The sequence below is a fragment of the Saccostrea cucullata genome, unplaced genomic scaffold (genome assembly GCF_032062105.1).
Source record: "Saccostrea cucullata isolate Sc308-1 unplaced genomic scaffold, CSIRO_AGI_Scuc_v1 ctg9520, whole genome shotgun sequence".
NCBI classification, from domain to species: domain Eukaryota; kingdom Metazoa; phylum Mollusca; class Bivalvia; order Ostreida; family Ostreidae; genus Saccostrea; species Saccostrea cuccullata.
The window spans coordinates 1,024-22,939 of record NW_026933503.1 but is presented as its reverse complement, the minus strand read 5'-3'; the positions used below and the strand labels follow the sequence as shown (position 1 = coordinate 22,939).

The window sequence follows — 21,916 nt, the reverse complement described above, 5'->3', positions numbered from 1 at the left end:
AAAAATATTTCAAACTCCAAGGTCAATGTCAAGAAATCAAATTTGTTGGTTCTTGTATAAGGTCTTTTCACAAGATATACACATGTAAAATGTGATAGTGATAGCTCCACCCAATCCAAAGTTATGGGCAAGGTTAAAGTTTTTGCGGGAATACAGACAAACAAACAGACAGAAGGACGGACGGACGAACGGACAGAGCGAAATACCCCTGAATCTGTTTTATGTATTTATTTATTCCGCAAACAAGGGCCTTAATGGGGCATATACAATTTAAAAAACATATAATCATGATTATAACAACATTAACAGGTAATGGTTGCATTACGTGCAATATTGGCTTGTTCCTCAATTGCAAGTTCTCAGATTTGAAATACTGGTATGGTTCACAATGCAATATAAGCATCACATTTATTCATATACTACAGCACCAGACAGCAGTTTGTTATTACACTGAATCAAACTTGTACGTTTTCACTTTACATTTCATAAGGTTTAAAAAACAAATGCATACAATAAATGATTTCTTTAATTCATGGTTAATGATGCATATTTCAGTTCTACGTTGCATAATTTCGTGCAAGTATTGCGTCTGAATTTTTAGCAAAGTGTCAAGGACATTATGTACCCTCAAAATGAATATTTACATATAATAATCTCTATGGAATAAGACTACCACTTACTCTAATTACTGCAATACATCCTTTTCTCATGGATACTATGTACCCCTGAATAGGATATTGACCCATTTGCTGCCACACCTACTGCTGGGATCTTTACCGTTGATTTTGTCTGGAAGGGGTGGGGGGTGACATTTGTTACAAAAAACCCCAAAGTATTCAATGGGATTCAGATCCAGGGATTTTACAGTGCATCATCATAGATACCCTATGGTCAATATCCTTGGACGTCTCGCGCGTATGTATACCGATTTAAGAATGATTCAGATTGTTTGAGATGATATAAGACTGCCACGAACACCTATTTTTTTTATCATTTTTTTTACCATTTAAGATGTTTGTTTTAATTTGTCTTAAATTGTTTCGGGACAATGTTATAAACTTTTAACCTGGTTGTGACTAGAAAATTTTGGCTCAGACGAAGATTAAGATCACTTCCGGTTTGATGAAATTTTGTCCAAAACTTTGAATTGTGACGAGTTGGCGATGAAAATGACGCACAGTCTATAGAAAAAGGTGATTAAATTGGTTTTTTATACATGTTGTTAATTTTTTTAAGTCATATCAAGGACAAGTAAACACTAAGATAAAAGTGACTAAAACGTGGTGCAAGAATGATCCAGATATCAACATTCCAAAAGCTCTCCCTCCTTTGTCAATGTTCAATTTGTAATTTTTTTTTGTTACACCAGTTTTCAAAAATTAAAAATGGCTACAAAATGATGCTGATTATACAAAACACAAACCGCAAGGTACAGATTTATTGTTTTTAAGCTTCGTCACGGTACATTGGTTTTCAGCTGTGATAATTGATTTTCTTTCAAGAATTGTTGAGAAGACTTGGTTATAAAAATTTGAAAATATTATACCATTCTATCAGGTCGTTTTTTAAAATAAATACATTTATTATAGTATCTTAATTTAATTAAGAATTTTGAGCAGAGGAGAAGTTTTACTCGTTTTCGCATATCAGCTCACAGACTTAATATTGAAAGGGGTAGATATATAGGTATTCCTAGAGAAGAAAGACACTGCAATAGATGCAATAACAAAACAGTTGATGATGAGAAACATTTTCTCTTTTCATGTAATCACATTAAGGATGAAAGAAAAGTCTTGTATGAATTAATAAACAATTCCTGTAAGAATTTCCACAACTTGGACAGTGAAAATAAGTTAAATTGGCTCATGACTAATGAGGATGTGCAAATACTGATTCAAGTCAGTAAAATGATTATGAGAGCTGAAGTATGAAAAGTATTAGTAAACCTGGTTTGTTTGTTTGTTCTTTTTTTTTTTTTTTTTTTTTTTGAAATTTAATGTGTCCCCTCATTCCCTTCTTAAATGTACAGAATCAGTCAGAATGGGTGTCTTGAATACTTAGAGTACGGGTTTGCCAGTATAATCGGCTGTGCAGAGGCATCGTCCCCTGGTACCCTCTGTATCCAAGTTACCTTTTCTTTACATTAATTGTATGCTACCTTCAAGATCACAGATTTACATTTATACAGGATAGTACCATTTGTTTATATATATACATATATTTGTGTGTAAATTATTATTTTTGTATGCATGGATATGTGTAACAATAAGTGTATGTTTATAATATATACTATACATACATATATTTGTATATAAATTATTATTTTTGTATGCATGGATTTGTGTAACAGTAAGTGTGTGTTTGTGTATGTGGGTATGCATATGTCAAATATCTATTGAACTAACTCCAAGAGATTAGTTTGCATTAAGTTTCTAATTATATGCTAAGTACTTATTAATTGAAATTACTATTTCTGTTAATACTTAAATGATTTTTTTTGAATGACCATCTTCAATACTTAGGGTACAGGTTTGCCAGACTGGCTGTGTAGAGGTATCATCCCTGGTGCCCTTTGTATTCAAGATGCACTAGTTTTATATTAGAGTACTGCCATTACTACAAGATTTTTTTTTTTTTTTTTATTTTTTTTTTTTTTTTTTTTTTTTTTTTACCTTATATCTATCATTTTTATTTAATTGTGTTTTCTTTTATCATTCTATGGTTTCTATGCTTTTGATCCAGTGTGGTGATGCACTTCTCAATGTCAAACTTAATCACAAGTCATGTTACATTATCCTTAATATAGAATTGTAATCAATGTTATCATTTTGTAATAATTGTTCATGCCCCCTGTGGGCCCTTGATTGGTGAATAAACATATATATATAGTAAACACTAAGAAGTTTTGTTAAGTGTGTATTTTCATTACTATTTGAAACATACATTAGGTGTTGGGGATAAAATTTGAGTCATATTAAAAGTATTATTGGACGAAATGCACACATATGCGTATGTAATTTGACAACATGATAAAAGTGTGTCCAGAGTAGCCCTTTAAACTTTTCTACGGTGTGAAGGTTTGATCATTTTGCATTCAGAAGAATAATTGATCAAAGGTTGACTCAGAGATCAACCTGTGTTCATCTGTACAGACGGGAGCCAAGGATTACACTTATAGGCAGTGTAGTGATAGAGGAACAAAGTAATAGACATGAAACACGACCCTTCTCATATACAGTATACAGTCTAAGGAATAATATCAATTGTGAATCACCATGGAATTTAGTCAGAAAAATGATGTTTTCTGGGATAAAAATGTTAGGACAAACTCCTTTATACACCCGATCAAGGACGTGCTGAAAGCATACCCAGAATCACTACACGAGATTTTGTGGTCTCCATTGTGGTATTGTGTGACAATATAATAATAACAATATTATGATTGACTTCTACATGGATTGGAGAAGAGCAGGAGGTGATATCATACATGAGAACCTTCATTTTCTTCTGACAGTATGAGGAAGTTCTTACAAAATGAAGCGGGAAAAATAAGATAACCAATTTACTCCTAGAACCAATCTCCTGAGGAAGAAAATACTATATATATAAAAATTTCTAATTTATCTTTTTGACTGATCTTAATAAAACAATCCATTTTTGTTCCAGAAATTTCCTTGTATTCTGTTGGCACGTACATGATGTATATTGAATGAAATGCATCTAGTACGTTGTAGTTAATTCAGAACTGATGAGGAATAGAGAAATTGTAGAATCTTCAGAGAATAAATGAACTCAGTTTTGCCTCCAGGTTACACCAAGAGTTAGAAGCAATATATCAGTATAAGACAGACCAGCAGCAAGGGATTTTAAGAGGAACAACTCCCAAAGAAAGTTTGAAGAAATAAACGTAAATGTATTTTGTTTGTGAGCATGTAGGGAGGGGAAATTTTTCAAATGCTAGAATATATTCTTTTCATTTTTAGCACTTTTTTTCAAATGCTGTAATTTTTCAGTGTTTGACTTTGACATTATATAAAAAAATAAGGGGGATTCGCAATATTGAAAATATATACATGAAAAATACAGCAGATTATACGGAAGAATTTTCAGTGTTTAAACATATGTTCATTATGCATCCAAAACAAAATATATATTAACATGTACGCTAGAATTAGTTCATTGAAATATATATATACAAAATTTTCTCCTTTATTTCAGCCCCATTGATTCATCACTGCGTAAACTACAGTAGGCATGTCGCCTGTACAGATTTCTTAATCAGTGCCATGGCTGTTCCATCAATGAAACGTATAAGGACGTTTGCATCATTAATATAATAATAATCTTTTTAATCCTACTTTAATTGATTATTTAAAAGATATAAATATAAACAATAAAATGTCTTTCTTTGTTTATTGATACTGGAATGAACGGTCGCAGCTATTGCAGAAAAAAAATTACATAACCCGCTTACGCGGGTTATGCATTTTCTTCTGCAACAACTGCTTCCGTTCATTCCAGTATCAACAAACAAAGAAAGCATTTTATTGTTTAAAAAAATCTACTTCTTTTATTTTTTACCAAGTACCGATTCCAATTAAACTAAACAATTTAGAGAAACAAGCTGAAAATGTGGATTTATACGTCCTGAAATTATTCTATAATTATTAAATGAGCAGGAAGCACCACTGTGGACAGGAGGGCGTGATTACGGTTAGAAGAAAAAGCTCATGGCTTATCTGACTTCCCTGAAATTGATTCCTGCACTACATATATCAGTGCAATGCGTGTAAGTTAAGTATGTTTATCATGTCAAAGATTATCAAGAATTTTGTGGAAACTTTCAATCCTTCCTTAACATTAAATTTGGAAAGAATTGTTAATTAGTAATTAGAGAAACCGTGACGCACAAAGGGGAAAATTGACAAACGTAGAATTTTTGCATGACCAATGTTAATTTTGCTCAATTTCCAAAAGTACAAGGTTTAAGAAAATCACAGGTTTCAGAACCTAAAAATTCTATTTTTGTGGAGAAAAATAAAAGTAAAAATAATTTCAGTATGCCCAATAACGAAAATATTGCTCAATAATTCTTCCTCCCTATTGTACGCGTGCACAGAAAAGTTGCATAAGTTTTCATGGTTACCATGATCTCAGCTGTTTTTTAAACATTTATATTGTGCAGTTTTTTCTTACTGTTTAATCGTCATATCTTAGCTGTATTCTCATAAATTTCATAAGTCTTTCTCTGTTTGCTACAGATATCGAAAAACGCATGATTTTGACTGATAATGTTACTTTAATTAAAAATTGCCTTTCTGCAAATATAAAGTTTCACTGGTTCACATTTTTAGACATATTTTATACCAGTTGTTGAGTGTTTGTATTAATACCAGATTTGACTACGAAATATAATCCATCTTCTTGATCAATATATAAGACACACAGAGAATGTGTCCAGTCAACGGGAGATACTTACTTGTTAAAGACACCCGATTCCCCCTCTGGAATTTCCAGGTGATACGTGTTTTATACCCAGTTCACATATTTGCAAAATTTACATTATTTTTTTTTAAAATTGATCACTGTTCGATATCTATGATCATCTTTTTCATTTATCATATCCAATTTAAAGAAGACGAAAACTTAAAGACTTCGCTAAATGCCAACTCAATTCTTTAAACTATTTCTTAAGTATTCAATTCATTCTGTCAAAGTGTTCAGGTCTTCTCATTTATAAATCGTAGAACTTCGGCAAAATATCAAACAAAAGCCTTAATAAGACTTAATTTCTGAACAAGATGTCATGAGATGGGTGTATATTCCAAGTACATGTATGAGCATGTAGTTCATCTAAGCTCGACTCCTCCGTCTTGATTGCATCGTGTTTCCAAGATAAAACAATTATGGCCACCTCCTCTACATCATTGGTAATTTATTTACCGTCTGAAATTTTTGGGAATCAAGAATTGCTTTATTATTGTTAAGATATTCAACTTTTTTTCAAACTGTGATTCGGCGGACGGAGGGACATACAAACACAGCCGTGTGTGTAATGCTATTCACAGCAGGCTGCGCATATACACCTTACAATAATACATTTTTTTAAATACAATTTTACAGACTTTTCAAATCGTGAGATCCATTTAATCCAATAATTTACTCTTTCAGTATTCACGCATTATTTATAAATAACTTATATCAAATAGTGAATGAGAAATTAAGGGGTTTCAAATCATTTCTATTAGATCCGCTCCTTCTTTCTGAGTTTGGATTAGGCGTCATATTTTTGGAGTCTTTCCTCGCCGTGTTAATCAGGGGAGAGCCCGGCTTTGAGGACCTTGTGCTGGAATTCCCCGACCCTCTCTGACTTGAATGTGTGGACCTGGGGCGAGTAGTAGAGTCGATGCGACTAGAATTAGGTCAGAGGGATGGATGCCTAGAAATAGGACGGGGGGTTAGACAAGAACTTCACCGGGAAGTTTTAGGGGATTGTGAGTCACTGTTTTCCTGGTGCTCTTTTAGTTTTTGAAGTCCGGACGCGGGACGTCCACTCGCTCTCCTAGATCCGCTACCGATTCTAGAGTTTTCTGTTGCCATCTCCTGGCTAACAATTTCAAGGTCGAGTTTTAAATTGGATTGTTCATCTTCATCTAAGGAGTCGTCTACCAGCTGTCGTTTAATCATCCGTTTTTGTTGAATTTGTTCTCGTTCTTTGACTTTGTCTTTTTTGTCGTTGTACACGGATTTGAGTTTTCCCTCTTTGAGCGCCTCTTGGAACAAGTCCACGCGCGCCCTAAATGTGGGATTGCCGTCCATTTTCCTCTGCATTAATCTCAGGAGTTTGATTCGAACACGTCCGATATCTGTGTTTTCTATGTCAAAGTTCCAGTTCTTTGAGGCGTTGTGCATCTCTCTCTCCTTCAGCTTGTATTCGGACTTGGCTTGCATCACTTCCCTGTCAATAGCAAGATACATCATTTATCAATTATTTAAGAATTTAATGCTAAACATTTCCATGTATTAAAAAGATTCAGAAATTATTTATTTTTTGCTATATCTTTTTAATTAGAATAAAATTATGAGATAAATTGTTTACATTAACCTTTTTTTTAAAATGTAATTTGGTTTTTATAATTACTGTCCATCCTCATGCTTAGAATGGTGGTGATAAACACAACACTCATCTTTGGATAACATCTAATCTCAAAACACCTCATATCTTTAAGTATTGGGTAGGAGTAGAGTTTATATAAGATATAAAGTACATCATTTGTCTTTTTGAGCTCCTTCACCCTGGTACATAACCTTAGACATATAGAGTACACCAAAAACCAAAAGTGCAATTAAAAAACAAAAAACAAAAATACCCCCAAGATTCCCAACACACAAATTAAACAGATCATGAACACATAACATATAGCAGTTTACTTTTTAAAAAAGTAGATATATATATATATATGCAAGCGCATGTAGGATCTTTTATATATTTACAAAATCAAACAAGCCAACTAGAATACAACACTAATGTTATAGGGTTTTGGTACAACATTCATTTATGCATCCTCTCAAGCCACGAGCCGGAGTCCGCATATAGCTTTCTTCAGAATAGTGAGAATTGTACATTTCGGCCTTACGTGTTTGCAACAATGTCATTTATGAAACAACACATAAAGCTCTGTTGTGACGAAAGGTATATACATATACATGTATAAAACTACTAATGTGCTTCACAAGAATAATCTAAACGTTTACAGAATCTAAAATAAGCAGGTGTCTAATTATTTTTTATAGCTGCAACACAACGATTAACCAAAAGTTCAATCACATGCTGAATAGTTATCCCAGGTCTTCGTCCTCGTGAAAACTACTGTAAAATGGACGTGATGACTTGCTTTTAAACAAAACAACTAAGGGAAGACCATAGAGATCACTTTCTTTTCAAGTTTAATTGAACTACAGAATTAAACACGATGGAAAAAATGATGAATGATAGATCTAAAAAAAAAATTCAGAAACAAAACAAATTGGCCATAAAACACGGATCATAGAAATCTCAAAAGAAGGGACCAGGGGTCCAGGAGGAGCAAGCATCCTAAGTTGATGATGAACCAGCTGTAAACCCTGTGTATTGATAAGGTTAAAGGAACATTACATAGCAAAATTCAATATGAAAACAAAGGCCTATAACAATCGGTATAAAGCTTGCTTACTCCTCCAGGCCACCTTATCCCTTCTGTTGTATCTGGAATTTTCAGGGGTTCGAGATTTTTGCTCCTATTCAAATATTTCTGTTGTTAGATTTATTTTTAGATCGATTACTGTACGTTACTGTTACCTTTCCATTCCATCTTCATCCTTAAACTTGATAAGCTTTTAAAAATGGACTATTTATTATCTAATTCAAGAAGTTCTAGAACATAGATCTATTTTCTGTCCAGTTTTGCATCTCAAAATGGGGTCGACTTACTTTGATCTGCATATTTCTTATGAGCCATTGCTTCAACCGACTTTACTTACTTGAGATCAATCTCTCCATCCCCGTCTACATCCAGTTTCTGTATCATATAATCCAGACAACGATCAGACAGAGGAATACAGTATAACTAGAATATAGAAAACAAACCATGTAACCCACACATTGATATAACAGCTGAATGAGAAGGATATGGAGAAACCGAACAGTATTCAGTCTCAAAGTCCATTAAACAATATACAAAATAAGAGCAGAGCAAACACGGACCCCCAAAACAGCACAGGTGGGATCATCTGCTATGGAGGAGTGAGCATCCTCTGCCGACCGGTCACTCCCGCCGTGTGCTCTTTGTAATTATCAGGAAATAACGGGAAAATCCGTCGTCAATTCAATGTATAAATAAAGGACTAACAAATGGTACGAAAAACTTCAGTCAGCATTTGACTCAATGTTAAATTGTATTTGCTGACATATCATTGTATCGACCATAGAACTTACGAAATGATGACTTTAAACGAGACTGCTGATATTCTTGTTTCATCAACTTGCTAACCGTTCACGGTAGCTCAGTCGGTAGAGCGCTCGCTCCGTGATCGGGGGGCCGTATCTTGGCCGCGACTGACCTAGTCGTTAAAATGGGTAGCAACTGTTCCTTCGCCATGCGCTCGGCACTTTGAACTGAAAGTTGCGGGTCCTTTGGATGAGAACTTAAAAATCGAGACCCCGTGTCAGCGGCAGGCGTTGGCACGATAAAGATCCCTCACTGCTCAATGGCCCTGAGTGCCGAGTAAAGGTCAAAATTTGAAGCCCTTCACCGGCATACGGTGACGTCTCCATATGAGTGAAAAATTCTCGAGAGGGACGTTAAACAATATACAATCAATCAACAATCATCAACTTGCTTGTCAATAATTTACCTCGTTTCAGAAATTGTTCATACGTAGAGCATGCTCTTGCGTATCGAATCAACTGAGATATATATACTCCGTATGCAGGTGATGAAGGTATATTGCTGCATAAGTAAGGGAAGTTGACGATAGGAAAGTTAAAGTCATCACGTTTATCATATGGCTTGTTTGTTAGATTACCATTACTGTCTTTTCAAGTAAAATATCCAAGTATGAAATAGCAGTGACAGACTCTGTGGTATCTTTTATCTCAAGCTCACTAGGATTTATCGTATCGACATAGGAATGCAAATTACCATTGTTAATTGACAATACGTCGTCGATATTTAAGTATTGACAGTAATGAAAGAAAAACTTCAAGAGTACTGTGCAACAATATAATCAAGTGGTGTGAATCAGATGTGGGTACTCAATAATTCCAAAAAATTTTAGACAATTTGAAATCAAAACATTTTACCAAAATCAACAGCTTAAAAACTCACAACTTTCAACTTTATACCCAACCACGGTTAGTGAAGGTCCAAGCTTTTTTTATGTCATTAACATCTGCTTTTGCAATAAAAATGGAACTCGTAAATTTACTTACCTGATCATATTGGCCATTTACAAAATTATTTTGTTAAAACACATTCTGATTGCACACATAAGTACTCTGAAGTTGATATCAAAGAGATGCTTAAATATTTGATTGAAAATATCTATGTGTTTTTTGGAGACCAGGTATTCCAACAATCTATTGGAATTACCATGTGTATAAATTGCGCTCCGTTATTAGCCGACCTATTTTATATTCCTATGAAGCAGAATTGGTGCAAAATCTTATGCATGAAAAGAAGAAAACACTTGCTGTGGCCTTCAATTTAACATTTTGATATATCGACAACGTTTTGTCAATTAACAATAGTAATTTTCATTCCTACGTCGATACGATATATCCTGGTGAGCTGGAGAAGAAAGATACCACAGAGTCTGCTTTATCTGTTTCATTCTTGGATATTTCACTTGAAAAAGACACTAATGATAATCTAACAACCAAGCTATATGATAAACGTGATGGCTTTAACTTTTCTGTCGTCAACTTCCCTTACTTGTGTGAATCAGATGTGAATACTACAAAATTCTAAAGAACTTTTCGACAATTTGAAATCACAAAACTTTACAAAAATCAACAGCTTGAAAACTTACGACTTTTCAACTTTATAGACAACAATTCCCCACGACAAATTAAAATCCAGGCTTTTTGATATCATTGACAGCTGCTAGTTCAATAAAAATGGAACTCGAAACGAATTTACTTATCTTGTCATTGGTCATTTGCAAAGTATTTTGTTAAAGCAGATTCTAATTGCACACATAAGTACTCTGAAGTTGACATCAAGAAGAAGTTTGAGTTTCTTATAGACAATATCTATGTGGTTTTTGGAGACCAGGTATTCCAACAATCAATTGGAATTTCATGGGTACAAATTGCGCTCCGTTGTTAGCATCTGTTTCATACTTGGATATTTTACTAGAAAAAGGCACTAATAGTAATCTAACAACCAAGCTATATGATAAAAGTGATGACTTTAACTATTCTATTTTCAATTTCCCCTACTTATGCAGCAATATACCTTAATCACCTGCATACGGAGTCTAAATATCTCAGTTGATTCGATACGCAAAAGCATGCTCTACGTATGAATAATTTCTAAAACGAGATAAATTATCGACAAGTTGATGAAACAAGAATATCAGCAGTCTCGTTTAAAGTCATCATTTCGTAAGTTCTATGGTCGATACAATGACATTGTCAGCAAATACAATTTATCATTGAGACAAAGCTGTGCTGTCTGACGTTTTCCGTACCAATTGTTACTCCATATTTAGTTACATGTGTATACACTGAATTGACGACAGATTTTCCCTTTATATCCTGATCATGACAAGAAGCACACGGCTGGTGTGACCGGTCAACAGGGGATGCTCACTCTTCCATGGCACCTGATCCCACCTCTGATGTTTCGGAGGTCCATGTTTGCTATGCTCCTGTTTTTTGTACACTTTTTTGGACTTTGAGATTGAATATTGTTCGTTATCTCCACATCCTTCTTGAATATTATAGCTGGGTACAGTATAACTAGAAAAGAAAACAAAGTCTCATCCAAGACATAAACAGCAGAATATCATGTTACAGAAACTCCACGGTTGAATGTAGGAAACGTAGACATTCAAAGTCCTAAAAAAAGACATACGTTACAATAGGAATAAACTTGGAAGCAAACAACAATTGGAGAATTTTTTTTCGAAAACAAGTCCACTGTTCTCTCTGTCACGTGATATCAACATGGTATCACAGATTCACAGTGTTTGTTGAGGAGTAAGATTCAGACCAGTCGTGTTCTCCTTATGATGATCTGGCACACGGGAAAAATAAAGGCATATAACAATATGCCTAAAAGTGTAAGTCTACATTTGACAGAATTATGGTTTGTATTTGCTAAGAAGGCAATTGGTTTTGATCATATATAGCACAGTCAAATGATGACTTCAAAAGATACTGTTTATATCCAGCCTAAGCTCTTTTAAGTAGCCTTTTATTCGTTAACAAAATTAATTTAATTAAAAAATGCATGATCTCTCAAATAGAATCGGGAGACACCCAATATGCAGGTGATATGAATATATTGCTACAAAAATTTAAATTAGAGAAGTTAACTCGGGAGAAGTTCAAGGCATCACGTTTATCACAGAGATTTATTGTCAGGATAACATTTTATGTCTTTTTCTAGCCAAATATCCAAATACGAAATAGATGTGTCAAAGTCTGCGATATCTTTTATATTGGAGCTTCAAAGGGATATTATTAATTCATCTTCGGAAGAAAGTCAATATTGTTAATTGATTAAACATAGTCGATACATCTTGATGTCGTATTGAAAGTTAAAACGAGAGACGTATACCTTTCATGTAGAGGTTTTTGAATAAATTATGCTTTAAATGAATACAAGAATTTGTCTGCAGATTATAATAACGTGACACAATAAGTGTCCAAGGGAATTGGAAGATTTAAAATCCAAAAAACTTAATATAGGTAATGTCAATCTGAAACTAAGTCATTTTCTTTTAATATCAACATCAATGTTCGTGTATGAAAACTATAAATGATTTCAACAAAAAAATGCTTCTAATTACCAATAACAAGGTACGTATTTACAAATTTCATGTTTATTACAAAAACAGTTCTTAATGATATCAAAAATCCTTTACTTTAAATTGATTTAGTTGATAAAAGCGTTGAAAGTTTTTCATTTTGATGTTATTGATTTTAGTTCAATTTGTGTTTTCAAATTTCTCTTCTCAAGTTCTCAGACATTTTAAGACAATTTAATTATGTCTCACCCTTAGTCCCATTTTAATCTCGGCTTTGTCCAGTGACATGCTCTTGTCCTTGTCAAACGTGGACAATAGATCCATCGGCCGGAATCCCATCAGGCGCGCGAACTCCATCAGGACGAGGGTGGGGTTCTCCTGAATCAGTCCGTCCTCGTCCTGATCGCCGTCCTGGGGGTCCTGACCCCGCACCATGCCGTACAAGATTTTTATCCCCCGCTCCGAGTCCAGTTTGTGGGCCGCCTCCGTAAACGACAGTTCCACCAGCTGGGTCTAAATTAACAACCAGAGGCATGGCTAAATGAATTTCTAGGACTTTTTTTCTTGTAAATCAAAGCTTATTAAAGCTCTATTCTAAAAAATTCTTAATTTAATCTTATGTATTTTACAGGTGTGTGGAATAATCATGCAAGTAATATGTCAATATATGTATTGTAGTATGCATTAATTTAATGTGTTTAGCTATGATGAGGTTTTGTTCAATATCTGCTATGATATGCAGAACCAAAGTGTTTCTAGATAGCGCCTCAAGTGAATATTAATTTCCATCAGTCCTACATCCGGGCGCTCCTCGCACATGTTGAGCACCAGTTGCGCTCCTGGTGATGTAATTTGTATTGTATTTTGTATTGTGATTGGTCGAGGAGATTATTTTTCTTTGAAATTGTCTTTTTGTCATTGAATTCTCATGAACATAAAATTGTCGATGAAACAATTAGATTTGCGTTGTAAATAATAAAAAATAAATACTTATTAATACAATACATTTGGTAAAGTTAAATAATGAAAACAATCAAAATATGTTCTCTATTTATTTAATTTGTTTTGTGAAAAATGGAATACATGTATTAAAGATTTAGCAAGGGTGAGAGAACTTGTCCAACAAGTGTTACTACATGTAGCAATTAATATCTTAGACAGGGCAAACAAGTTATGCTCATCTTATGCCAGGTTACAATTTACAATCATAAAACTCATTCAGAGTTATGTTTCTTTGTCTAACAATTGTGATAGTTTCCAGTTAGTACTTTTTTATTTTATGTTGCGTCCTAATCCACGTCCATTCTAAGAATGTTCTGTTCGATTTACTGTGACCCCCCCCTTCTCACATTGAGCGTTTTTAGGGTGGAGTTCTGATGGATGTACTCTGACCCCCCCCCCCCCATCCTTTCCCTGAGCGTTCTGAGGGTGGAGTTCTGTTTGATTTACTGTAACCCCCTCCTTACCCTGAGCGTTCTGAGGGTGGTGTTCTGTTTGATTTACTGTGACCCCCTCCTTACCCTGAGCATTCTGACGGTGGAGTTCTGTTAGATTTACTGAGACCCCCCTCTTTACCCTGAGCGTTCTGAGGGTGGAGCTCTGATTGATTTACTGTAACCCCCTCCTTTCCCTGAGCGTTCTGAGGGTGGAGTTCTGTTTGATTTACTGTGACCCCGGGCCCCACCTCATCTTTATCGATCTGAGGGTGGAGTTCTGTTTGAATCCTTTCAGTAGTTTCTCCAGACAGTCCTTGTTGATCCTGTTACAGTTCAGGTTCAGTTCCTGTAACCCTGTTTACTGTAACCCCCTCCTTACCCTGAGCGTTCTGAGCGTGGAGTTCTGTTTGATTTACTGTCACTCCCCTCCCCTTACCCTAAGCGTTCTGAGGGTGGAGTTTTGTTTGATTTACTGTAACCCCCTCCTTACCCTGAGCTTTCTGAGGGTGAAGCTCTGTTTCATTTACTGAGACCCCCCTCTTTACCCTGAGCTTTCTGAGGGTGGAGCTCTGATTGATTTACTGTGACCCCCCTCTTTAACTTGAGCGTTATGAGGGTGGAGTTCTCTTTGATTTACTGTAACCCCCTCCTTACCCCGAGCGTTCTGAGGATGGAGCTCTGTTTGATTTACTGTCAGCCCCCTCCTTACCCTGGGCGTTCTAAGGGTGGAGATCTGTTTGATTTACTGTAACCCCCCTCCTTACCCTGAGCGTTCTGAGGGTGAAGCTCTGTTTGATTTACTGTGACCCCCTCCTCATCTATATCGTTCTGAGGGTGGAGTTTTGTTTGAATCCTTTTAAGTAATTTCTCCAGACAGTCCTTGATAATCCTGTTACAATTCAGTTTGAGTTCCTGTAAATCTGTGTTGACTAGGAAAGCCTCCACCAGCTGTTTATCCTTGTTTTCTTTAAAGAGTCAAAGTTAACATTCGTACTATATCGCTATATTAGAGGCAGAAATGTGTATGGAAAATATTCATGCCCAATTCTAAAGTCCATTTCATTACAACTCTGTATACTTGATTTACATATACTTGTATGTCAATGAAACAACGACTAACGAAGTAAATATGCTAAGAATAATTTTTTAGCAACAACTGAATGAAAACAAAAAAGTACATGCTTAAAATATAATATTTCTTCCTGATGAATGTGATGAAAGCGTACACATTCACTACGTATAAATAACTACTTATTGCAATGCACAAGAGTATCAATAAATGTTTTAATGAAGACAATCTGTTAGACATCTCAAAAAGTACATTTCTCGACCAATGTTAACAGTATATGGGCAGTAAATTATCTTTAACTATAAAATCCACCAGTCCTAAATTTTATATTCTTCAAAAACCTTATTTTGGAGACAGACATTGATAATTGACATCAAAGATGATATTTTATTATGGATCAAATGTATAAATTAGCAGTGCAGTTTGAACACTTGAGGATAATTTTCACCTGGTGTAGCCTACCTCCAGTCCCAGAGCCAGTTCTTTACCTCCTCTATTACGTAGATGATTCCAGCTGAGATCAAGCACCTCCAGTTTGTCTGCATGGTAACAATGGTTATGTGTGGGTTCAGCATGCTCTCACTTTTTGGCATTAAGGGTGTAAACATTTGACAAATGAAGTGTTTAAATTCATCAATGAAGGATACTGACAATTAAATGTACAGTATATGAGTGTTTGTGCAGGGAATTTCAGAATTAATCTGATAAATAATTAAGTATGGTTAGGGAGGGCTTGCTTTAGCATTGCATGTCAATGTTTGATGTCTTGTCTCATGTATATGGGTGATTCTGTGTAAAGTTTGTGGGACAATTTCTACTTTATTGACATTTATTCTGTTAATAAAATGAAGTTTCAAGGCTTTTCTACTAAATGCCTACTGTTAATTATTATACTTTATAAGCTTGCCAGGTGTTCATTTCCTATTTTCATTAGACATTTTAAAAATAGCCTGGTAGAATTATTGTTCTAATTATTTATATTAACATGCAGGTATCAATGACTAAATCTTTTGAAAAATGCTTCAAGTCTTTTACAAGGTTTAAGGGTAATCTGTCAGACCTGCTCAATGAAACTTATTGAATCTTTTACCAATGTCAGAGTATCTTTTGTAATTCAGACTTCATCATCTGTTGGATCAGCACCAACTTTGGTTACCATGGTAACATCAATGCCCACAGCTGTCACCACTTCTGGTTTATCCTTCACTTCATCATCACCTTCATCATCTACAGTCACATCAGGTAAAAAAAATCATCACCTACAGTCACATCAGGTAAATAAATCATCATCTACAGTCACATCAGGTAAATAAAAATAAGATCATCTTTTGATGTTTTAATATTAGAGTATGCAAATGATCTTGGATATTGTATAGGATTTCAGATTTACCATCTTTACATGTACATCTAAGGGGCCTGTTTTATAAAAGAACTTAAGACTGAGAGAAAAATGTATGGTGGTTTTAGAATATTGCACAATTAATGATTCTATTACATATTGCCTTCATAGATATATCCTTCTCAATCCTATTTGAAAAGTTTTTTTTAAAAACTTTGTATTTACGTGTAAAAGAAAGTTATTTGCAAGATTACAGTTTTGTCTTTTGTAAAATTGGACCCAAGTTCTCTAAAAAATACTTTAGGATTTATGTATTATATGGTAAAGGATGATATATTTTTAAAACTTTTATACAAATCTGTATAATAATTTCATCCCCTGCCTAAGAAATTTATGCATTATCTTGATTTTCATTTTTAACCTTTCACTCCAAGGCATACAGTTATCAATTATTTCATGAAGTATTTTGGCGTACTACAGAGTCAGTGACTTCCCCCAGTACTGTTATCACTGGTTCAGGAGGACTCTTATCCCCCATCATAGGAATCACCCCCTTTGTACAGGGAGGAGTAAAGACTCAACCTGGATCTAACATCAGACAGCCATCCTCTGTTCCTCTTCTACAGGTAAAGTCTAATAAAAATCTAATCTAAGCTTCTCACCTTAATATCTCTCAGGTAAACACAACATCTCAATACAGGTTAAGTAAACATCTCAAAAGCAGATAACTTCAATACTAGTATCTCACTTACAGGTAAATAATTCTCACACACACATATAATCTCACAGTGTATTAACAAGCTCCTCATTATGTATTTTTTGGGTGATGTTGATCTTGAAAAGCATTTAGGTGAAGTAATCATCCATTTAAATAAATATCTGATAATTCAGATCCAGGGACAGCCTGGTATACAGTTAGTGGGTCTCCCTCAACAGAGGGCGCCAGGGAAGTCAGGAACAGGGGTCGTGACCTCCCAGTCTGGTGGTAAACCAGGGTCATCCCTACCGACAACAGGTAAGGTGGAAGCCTGATGAACTGACTGAACAAATTCTGCTGTGTACTTAATTTTCCAATTTTTTAAATGTCTAATTAAGAGGAATAGTTCTTGTCTTAGTAGCAGAATGAATATAAAATGGTGGAATTTGCAAATGTTGTAACATTTTTTGTCCTTTCCCTTATTACAGTGCAGCTGACAGCACAAAACATTTCCGGACACCAGTTAGCTACCCTGTCTCAGTTCAAACCTAACACACCACAAGGGGGCGCAGTTCCCCAACAACATATGCTACAACTACAGCAGCTTCAGTATAAACAGCTACAGCAGATCCAAATCCGTCAGCCGCAAGCTGCTGCTTCTCCACCTGTTAGTAAACCCAAGAGTAAGAAACGGACCACACCAAAACCCAAAACAGTAAACACAAACAACACGGCCCAAACAGTCAAAACAAAAAAAACCAAGACAACAAGAAACAGACCACACCAACCCCACCTAAACAGTAGAAACACACAACAACACCAAGACAACAAGAAATAGACCACAACAACCCCACCCAAACAGTAGACACAAACAACACCAAGACAACAGGAAACGGACCACACCAACCCCACCCAAACAGTAGAAACAAACAACCCCACCCAAACAGTAGACAAAAACAAGCCCAAGACAACAGGAAACGGACCACACCAACCTCACCCAAACAGTAGACACAAACAACACCAAGTCAGCAGGAAACAGACCACACCAACCCCACACAAACAGAAGACACAAACACAACAAGAAACGGACAACACCAACCTCACCTAAACAGTAGAAACAAACAACACCACCCAAACAGTAGATATAAACACAACAACAAGTCAACAAGAAATAGACCACACCAACCTCACCCAAACAGTAGACACAAACAACACCAAGTAAACAAGAAACGGACCACACCAACCTCACCCAAACAGTAGACACAAACAACACCAAGACAACAAGAAACAGACCATACCAACCCCACACAAACAGTAGACACAAACAACACCAAGTCAACAAGAAACAGACCATACCAACCCCACACAAACAGTAGACACAAACACAACAAGACAACAAGAAATAGACAACACCAACACCACACAAACAGTAGACACAAACACAACAAGACAACAAGAAACAGACCACACCAACCTCACCCAAACAGTAGACACGAACAACACCAAGACAACAAGAAACAGACCATACCAACCCCACACAAACAGTAGACACAAACAACACCAAGTCAACAAGAAACAGACCATACCAACCCCACACAAACAGTAGACACAAACACAACAAGACAACAAGAAATAGACAACACCAACACCACACAAACAGTAGACACAAACACAACAAGACAACAAGAAACGGACAACACCAACCCCACCCAAACAGTAGACACAAACAACACCAAGACAACAAGAAACAGACCACACCAACCTCACCCAAACAGTAGACACGAACAACACCAAGACAACAAGAAACGGGCCACACCAACCTCACCCAAACAGTAGACACGAACAACACCAAGTCAGCAGGAAACAGACCACACCAACCTCACACAAACAGTAGACACAAACACAACAAGACAACAGGAAACGGACCACACCAACCCCACCCAAACAGTAGACTCGAACAACACCAAGGCAACAAGAAATAGACCACACTGACCCCACACAAACAGTAGACACAAACAACACCAAGACAACAAGAAACGGACCACACCAACCACACCCAAACAGTAGACACAAACATAACAACAAGTCAACAAGAAACGGACCACACCAACCTCACCCAAACAGTAGAAACAAACAACACCAGGACAACAGGAAACGGACCACACCAACCACACCCAAACAGTAGACATAAACAACACCAAGACAACAGGAAACAGACCACACCAACCCCAACCAAACAGTAGACACAAACAACACCAAGATAACAGGAAACGGACCACACCAACCTCACCCAAACAGTAGACACAAACAACACCAAGACAGCAAGAAACGGACCACACCAACCTCACCCAAACAGTAGACACAAACAACAACAAGCCAACAAGAAACGGACCACACCAACCCCACCCAAACAGTAGACACAAACAACACCAAGACAACAGGAAACGGACCACACCAACCTCACCTAAACAGTAGACACAAACAACACCAAAACAACAAGAAACGGACCACACCAACCCCACCCAAACAGTAGACACAAACAACACCAAGACAGCAAGAAACGGACCACAACAACCTCACCAAAACAGTAGACACGAACAACACCAAGTCAACAAGAAACAGACTGCCCCAACCCCACCCAAACAGTAGACACAAACAACACCAAGTCAAGAACAAACGGACCGCCCCAACCCCACCCAAACAGTAGACACAGTCTGTCAACAATAAAAACATAAACGGACAACTCCCTCAAGCATTAGACATGCCTACTTTATACAGCCTCTTCCACAACGGACATTCTCAAAAGTGGAAAACAGATAACACTTACTCATGCAGTGGACATGACTACATCTTTATGTCTACATCTTGATGTTTACCCTAATAAAGACAGACTGAAATGCTCGCTTCCATCTATCAATAAACAAATCAAATCCCGCTATTATTCTGCAATTATTGTAGCAAATTAATTAAGGTTCATTGATACTTTGATAAGAGAGATAACTCTTAATGATATCTTTTTTGTCCAATTTTGCCCCGCAAGCTATGCTATAATTGTTCGTATTTTATTTATAGAATACAGTTCTTTTGGAAAATTATTAAGGTTCAAGCAACATTTTATATGAGTGAGCAGAGGGTTTATGAACCTTAATTAAATGAGACAAATTGTAAAGTTTATTATATAATTTACATAAACCATGTCTATAAATGATATTAAAAGAAGAGAAAACAAATTTAGTTGTATTAAAATACATGTACAACCTGATTTGTTTGTCAACAGAAATGATGTTCCGGCATATTTTTGCTTTATTTTGAATCCCTCTAGCTTTGTATTAAACATATTTTGTTAGAACTCGAGGATGCTTTATAGATAATTAGTTTTGTGGTTCTGTTACACGTTTCTTTGAAATCTGAGCAAACAGACTTATAGAAGTATGTATAGCTGATGAATAACATGACTATAACTTTCTAAATAAATACAAATGACTATTATCAACTTATTGCTTTGTAACAGGTGCAGTTTAATAAGAGTATGTAGACTTAATTTTTTTTTTTTGAAGGGGCAGAGGGGGGGTGTACTTTGCTAAAACAGAAGAATATGTCTGAATAAATCTACATATTTCCCCTTTGCCCTATATATGCTTTTATTGAAAACTGATGGGCTGTATTGACCAAAGATATATTCTGAATAACTTGACAACACAAGAGGCATATGATAGTAAAATATAATCACATGTTCTGTATTCTCCAGCTATGAACCTCCTCTCGTGCATTTCTACATATATGTACATGGAAGATTATGACAAATACTAAAATTTAATTCTTAATGAAAAAAGAATTAAAATGATAGTTGGCATGTTTAATATGCTGTGGTTAGAGCGTCTTCTATCGAGTCTCGGAGTAAGGAGTTGTTCCTTCCTTCGCGGGTTCGAATCCCAATGAGGTTTTGAGATGTTTCACATTTTATCAATATCTAGGCACTGTAGAAGTTTTGATATGAATGAAAATTTTTAAACATTTTAAGTATAATATGTTTACAAAAAAAATATCGAACAATTTTATTTCCATGCTTTAAATAGTTGTGTTAGAAAAATCTTAATCGTAATTGTTTTTACAACAACCTTTACACTTGGGATCAAAGTCTACATACTCCCTCTTTTGAGGCGTAGTACATGTATGGAGGGGGTGGGGGGTGGGGGTGGGGCTAGGGAGACATTATTGTAGTCAAGACTCGGCGTTAGATTCGTCTATAATTCATTGAATAATGTTATTACAGCCCATTAATCAAGAATAAAAACTCTTAAATTTTCTTATTTCCATAGATTAGGTGCCTGCACTTCATAGATAAATATTATGAGCTATGTTGAGTATTACTAAGGACTTCCAGCACAACACTCTAACCTTATTTTACTCCTATAGAAAGGATGCCTGGTTCATAACGAGAAACATTATGAACTTAAGGAAAACTGATACAAACAAAAATAATGTGGGTGTCGAAATTGGTGTATTTTTTAAAGATCTATTTTAAATGATGCAAAAAATAAATTTATGAATTATTAAACAAAATAAAATTAATACATGTAAAAGAACAATTAAAACATTATTTAAACAATGTAAAACGATGTAAACTTTCTGTCTTGTTTAACGTTTGTTTAAAATTCTATCTCTCTGCAACTATATCCTTATTAATCTTAACAAGTTTTTTCTTCACTTAACATCTCATCATTGTTAAACTTTGAATCTTTGCATTTAACTTTGAATGAATTAAGAATCAAAATCTTTGCATTAAACTTTGAATGAATTAAAAATCAAAATCTTTGAATTAAACTTTGAATGAATTAAAAATCAAAATCTTTGCATTA

General features: G+C 35.4%; 1 protein-coding gene across 1 annotated transcript; it reads left to right on the top strand.

Annotated features, from left to right (window-relative positions):
• Positions 1-15,948: 15,948 nt before the first annotated feature.
• LOC134238517 (mucin-5AC-like) lies at positions 15,949-18,165 on the top strand. Its single transcript, XM_062720643.1, has 5 exons — positions 15,949-16,263; positions 16,841-16,986; positions 17,252-17,375; positions 17,546-17,772; positions 17,923-18,165. The coding sequence occupies exons 1-5, from the start codon at positions 16,089-16,091 to the stop codon at positions 18,163-18,165; spliced, it is 915 nt and encodes a 304-aa protein (XP_062576627.1). The 5' UTR covers positions 15,949-16,088.
• Positions 18,166-21,916: the final 3,751 nt, after the last annotated feature.

Excerpts from the sequence above, each read along its gene's own strand:
- LOC134238517 (XM_062720643.1), top strand. The coding sequence starts at position 16,089 with ATGAAACTTATTGAATCTTTTACCAATGTCAGAGTATCTTTTGTAATT. Across the intron at positions 16,987-17,251 it reads CCTCTGTTCCTCTTCTACAG|ATCCAGGGACAGCCTGGTAT; the intron begins GTAAAGTCTAAT and ends CTGATAATTCAG. Across the intron at positions 17,376-17,545 it reads GTCATCCCTACCGACAACAG|TGCAGCTGACAGCACAAAAC; the intron begins GTAAGGTGGAAG and ends CCCTTATTACAG.